Consider the following 6059-nt stretch of genomic DNA (forward strand, 5'->3'; position numbering starts at 1 on the left):
TTAGCAGGGCTAGCATTTAAGATGAACAAAATCACGCAACACCAGCTAGCATCTAAAATTCAACCACGAGACGAGCTCCAGATCTGCAAGACGAAGAGATGACCACAACGGAGGCTGAGATGCCCCAGAAAAACGCGGAAAAGGAAGCAGGCGGTTGCAAGGCGAGTTGAACGGCGGGTGTCTATGGCCGACGGGGTTTTAGCCAAGCGACATTACCAAGAAGAGACGAACAACACCCAGTTTCCAGCCCTGAGGAGGCCAGAAGTGCAACAAGAATCAATCAATGCTCCAAATATATATTACTCATTGAGAGTTATTGACTTCCACAAATTCGAGGATTCGAGATCAAAGCCAAGCAAGCAAAATGACGCTATAAAATTTTGCTTTTGTTCTTACCGCACTACGATTTTTTCAAATGCGTGTGCGCACATATGTTAGCGGGTAATCGGACACCCCGCGCAGGTGGTTAAAGATGCTAAACCAAAGGAACTGCATCTTGCAACAGTGCCGGTGGTAATCGCAACTCTTTTCGCCACACGGCGCGTAACGATATTATAAGCCAAACAAAATACAGCCGGTCGATGTCAAAGGGACACTAACCCAAGGCTAACCCAACATTGAAGTTCAACAACAAACTCTGAACAAACGTTAAACAACCAGATGAACTGCAGCCCTAATTGAAGTGCAATGGCAATCATTGAACTATTGTAAATAACCCGATGAAGCCTTCAGGATGAATTCGCGAGGAAGACACAACAAGGCAGAACCTCTACTGCCAGACGCACCCTCCCGTTACGAACCCCAAGTAACCCAACGCTTGAATACGACAGCCGAGCAGCGGATATCTTCAAGGTGCAGCGCAGCAGGCGAGCGAACGTTTTGGTATTTTTATATGAAGAATTGTGATGTCCGATGTTAATTTATGTGAAACCGAACACCACTCATATATGTATATAAAAGTAACCAACCCGCAATACTTACCGGTAGAGCTCGACGCATCATGGGAGCTCTATCATCGGAGATAGATGCCTACAGGGTTCCGTCACATTAGGTGACATACTTAGAACCCCGAAAAGAGACCGGTTTCCTACAGCATTCTTTTCGACGTTGGCACAGCCTTCAGCTGTGCGCGAAAGTAGGTCAGAGCTTGCTTACTGTTGAAGCCAAGTCTTCCGCTTGCCTTGGGTGACGAAAACCGCAACCCGTAAGCAAATTAAATTAAAACAAACTAAGCCCGCGGTTGGATACTTGATGGGTCGGTAATTCGTCGACGCGCGAGGAGTGAGTTACCGAAATTGTTTGTAAACAAGATAAAGTGGCGAGCGCACGGCTCACCACTCTCAGTTGACTTAGATTAAGTGTTCTAAAATAGAGATAGGCCTAGAAAAGGCCATTAGGGTAATAAGGATAGGTAGTGATTTCGCGAGGGAAAATTGTCTCTCGCGAAATACACTCTAGGGTTAGCCGTAAGTTCACATGTAAGCCTTAAATCAATCTTAAAGTAAATGAGATTCCGTACGGTCCGCGCCGTACGTACAGGAATTTCGTGTCGCGACTTATCTTTCGAAAGTATCACAATTTCTGGTAGGGCAACAGGACGTCTGTCTGTCTGTCTGTCTGTCTGTCCGTCTGTCCGTCTGTCCGTCTGTCCGTCTGTCCGCCTGTCCGTCTGTCCGTCTGTCCGTCTGTCCGTCTGTCCGTCTGTCCGTCTGTCCGTCTGTCTGTCTGTCTGTCTGTCTGTCTGTCTGTCTGTCTGTTTCACAGTGGAGCACTTTGAACATCAACCCTGATCAAAATTATTTTGAAGGATTTTTGGACTAGAAACGGATAGTGGATCGAAAATATAGTATAATAAGTAGTTGTGACTGAAAATTTCCATGGCGTAACCACCCTTCAGTGATTTGTTACTTTTCTGATGATGTAGTTCGGATTTAATGGTAGTTTCTTTTCTAAAATAAATGGCTGAGTCTTTATTAATGAAACATAACTATTTTTTTTAGATCAATGAGGCCCGAGGTTAACACTGTTTTGTTTATTAATCAATCTTAGCACTCAGAACAATCTGAAGAGTGAAGAGTATTATCACCATTGTCCGTGTACGAACATTTCATTTGCAACATTTGCATTGCTTCGGACGGAAAAGTTTGACCATTTTTCTTGGATTTTGGCCTAAAGCTCGTAATCCAAGTTTCCGAATTCAATAGCAACCTGTTGAGAAAGTCGTTATTTTAGGCTATCCCAGAAAGTTTCCGTCGAAAATTTGATCCGTACAGACGAAAATGTTAATTTCTCGCCTCTGCAGCGCTTCTTCAAAGAGAAGTTCAATAGGAACAAGAGCGTTCTCAATTACAACGGCTCCATCGCTCCATGAATTAATACTTTATGCAAAGTAGGAGTCATAGGATGCCAAGGATAAAGCCGAATGTAGCTGAGCAGTTTCAAGAGCGTAATCAGCGAACTTTGGTGTATCTATGTCTTGGAACTAAGGCAACTACATTGCCGGAAGCTGGAAAGTTGAAATTTTTCGATGATTTTCACAATGATGTAACTCATGACTTCGGATTGGTTCGAATGATCTAATACCACCAGTTTGACCAGAAACAAACAGGCTTTCATTTGCAATTGACTGTTTACATTGAAACTCATTGATACTTGACTACTTCATATAATATGACATATAAAAATCTCATTTACAGCATTTTTGTGTTTATTAAAATGTTCTCTGGCAATACCAAGACTGTTTATAAGTCTTCTAAGTTTACAGATTAATTGAACTAACCTTCTTTGACAATATCCATAGTTGGTTTGATGATAAATCACTACGTTGCACTTGATTGTTTTGAAAAACAGCAGTACGGTACGGAAGCATCGAATGCAATAACAGAAAGCTTAAATTGTATCGATTTCAACCAGCTGTAGCAAAGGGTAACAATATTTCCGGATGCTTATGAGCTGTCAAAAGTTTCAGTAGGTGTCACACTTCAAAATGAGACTATGCACAACATGGATAGTAAACTTTTGGTTTTTTGACTTTTAATCAGGTTTTCACTTGATTTACTCTCATGTGTGACCGAGTGAAACAACACGAATTTGTTACTTAACTTTATTTGAACCAACCGTAACTAGAAATGCGTTTACTCGCACGAGAACTAAATTTTGTACAACCAGACATGTGGTTTTCGATTTAATAACTCGCGAGCAAAGCAGATTGAATATATAGGTATCATTGTATATCAAAGTATATGTGAATAAGGTATATTAACTCTCCCCCTCGTAAAAAAAGGTACCTTAAGCAAATTACAGGTTCAGTCTCTGGGGAACTTTTATCGATCGTTTTGAACCCCTAAGGGGCTCGTCAGCAGGTTTGATTGCTGTTGTAGTTGAAGGACCAGCGATTAGTTCAGGAACTATATCCGTAAGCGATTCAGAAGGTTGAGATGGAGTAACCGGACGTTGACCAACGGATACCTGACCAGTATACTCAGGGGCTCTAGCCACCGGGGAAGTAGCAGGAACCGTCAAAAATGCTCGTTCAGTGTCTACCACTTCTCGTGGGGTATTCACCAAATCCTCTGGCAAGTGTGCACCGACTCCAACAATATAGTCGACGTGACGTTCCCATAATCTTCCGTCATCCAAACGGACAGTATATCGAAGTTTCCCAGCCTTCTCGACGATTCTACCGAACTTCCACTTGTCACGGGAAAGAAAGTCTCGTACCCTAACTCGATCTCCGTCATGAAGTTCTTCAACTGTTAAATCGGAAGCATGTCTTATTTCGTTTTTCGGCAACATTAGATCTATTCTTGACCGAATCTGTCGTCGGGGTGCAACATCCTTCGGTAGGTCAGCAATTTGTTCCCTATCTGTAAATTGAACTGTGATGTCGGACACTTCAAGGCTTTCAATTTTTGTTTGAAGGTTTGCACGTAGCGTTCTGCCTGTCCGTTCGTTGATGGGTGGTACGGTGCCCCCATCTTGTGTATGACACCGTTCATTCGCAAGAATTGTTGGGAAGATTCTGACGTAAATTGGAAACCATGATCACTAACAAGTACAGATGGTATCCCAAACGTAGTGAATATTTCCCGACACATTTCCACCGTACTTTCCGCAGTAAACGATCTGCAAATCTTTATCTCCGGCCACTTGTTATACGCGTCAACAAGAATGAAAAAATACGTGTTCTGGAAGGGTCCTGCGAAGTCCACGTGAACTCTCTGGAACGGTTGCGTCGGTGTCTCCCAGCAGGTTCTGGTTTTTTGCAGGTTCTGGTCGTACTGATTGACAATCAGCACAGTTCAAAATCATCTCTTTGATTTCACGATCCATTCTGACCCACCAGCAGTATCATCGAGCCAAGAATTTCGTACGGGTAGCTCCAAAATGAGTGCAGTGTAGCTCATCTAGCACTCTCTTCCTGAGCACTGGTGGCACGTAAACACGTATATCCCGCAGTAAGCAACTTCTGTGAAGTGAAAACTCTGTTTGCTCCACACCGAATCGGTCTCTTGGGTCTACTGGCTGGCCGTACTTGATTCTCTGAACAAGATTTCGCACTGATTCATCTTCAGATGTGGCCTGAGCCAGCTCCGCAGCAGTTAACGGCAACGTTTCAATCTGGTTAAGCTCAATAACATCGGCCTCTTCAATCACGTTCTCCGGTTCTTTCTGTGGCAGAGGAATCCGAGACATTGCGTCTGCATTAGCATGGTTCTTTGATTTTCTAAACCGGATCGTGTAGTCGAACAATTGTAGGTAGGTCGCATAGTGTTGCATGCGTATGGCTGACATCACCGGTAGTCCCTTATGCTCACCAAATATCTTGGATATTGCTCGATTATCTGTGATCAACGTAAACTTTCGGCCGTACAGGAACTGGAAATATTTATTACGCCAAAAATAATAGCTTATGCTTCTCTGTCAACCTGCATGTAGTTTTGTTGAACCCGGTTAAGCGTTTGAGAAGCAAACTGTATAGGACGCTCCGTTCCATCCGGCATCAAGTGACTTAATACTGCGCCCACTCCGTATGGTGACGCGTCTGTTGCTAGCAGTAATGGTAGCTCCGGAGAGTAACGAGCAAGACATTTCTCCGCTTGCATTTGTCTTTTCACGTCATCGAAAGACTCCTCGCACTGCCTAGTCCACTTGAACGGTACTTCGTCTTTCAAAAGATTGTTTAACGGGTATAGCACCGTACTAAGGTTTTCGAAAAATCGTCCGAGTCCAATAGTTGATCAGCCCAACGAACGATCGTACTTCCTCCTTGTTTTTAGGCTGGGGCATATTCTGCATGACAGCAACCTTATTCCGTATCTTGTGGATATCATCCTTATCGATGAGATACCCACAGTATTATATCTGATCCGCAAAGAAATCGCATTTATCTTTGTTTACCCGGATACCGTTCTGGTTCAGTCTCCGAAGAACTTCTTCCAGTCGTCGCAGGTGCGTTTCATCATCGGGCCCCGTAATCTTGATATCGTCGAGAAAAACACTTACTCCATTAATCCCTTGTAGGATTACCTCCATCTGCCGTTGCCAGATTGCTGGTGCCGACGCAATACCGTACATGAGTCGATTAGGAAGATACAAGCCGCGGTGAGTACTTAATGCAAGTATTTCTCGATCCTCCGGTACAACTTCTAATTGTAAGTAGGCTTGCACAAATCGATTTTACTTAATTTTCTTCCTCCAGATAACGATGCGAAAAGCTCATCCACCGTAGGTAGTGGATGTCTGTCTACGATTAGGTTAGGGTTTATCGTCTGTTTATAGTCACCGCAAATCCACACGCGTCCTTGGGACTTTTTGCCCGATCTATTGGAGTTGCCCAGTTGCTTAAGTTCACTTTCGTTAGGACACCTTCTGCCTCCAGCTTGTCCTATTCTTCTTCCACTGTCTTCTGCAAGTTAAAAGAGATCTTTCTGGCCTTCAGGAACACCGGTCTGGCATTATTTTTCAACGTAAGCCTCGCCTGAAAGTTGCAAATCTTACCAATAGATTCATCAAACACTTTTGGGAACTTCGCCAAAAGCTCCTCTAAAGCCACCTTA

General features: G+C 43.5%; 1 protein-coding gene across 1 annotated transcript; it reads right to left on the reverse strand.

Moving 5' to 3' along the window:
* Positions 1 to 3297: 3297 nt before the first annotated feature.
* Positions 3298 to 5577, reverse strand: LOC129717057 (uncharacterized). The gene is made up of 4 exons (XM_055666900.1): positions 5409 to 5577; positions 4929 to 5167; positions 4535 to 4878; positions 3298 to 4021 (listed from the first exon to the last, which is right to left on the reverse strand). Exons 1-4 carry the CDS (start codon positions 5575 to 5577, stop codon positions 3298 to 3300), a joined length of 1476 nt encoding a protein of 491 aa, XP_055522875.1.
* Positions 5578 to 6059: the final 482 nt, after the last annotated feature.

This window comes from Wyeomyia smithii, chromosome 1, assembly GCF_029784165.1.
Source record: "Wyeomyia smithii strain HCP4-BCI-WySm-NY-G18 chromosome 1, ASM2978416v1, whole genome shotgun sequence".
In the NCBI taxonomy this organism is placed as follows: domain Eukaryota; kingdom Metazoa; phylum Arthropoda; class Insecta; order Diptera; family Culicidae; genus Wyeomyia; species Wyeomyia smithii.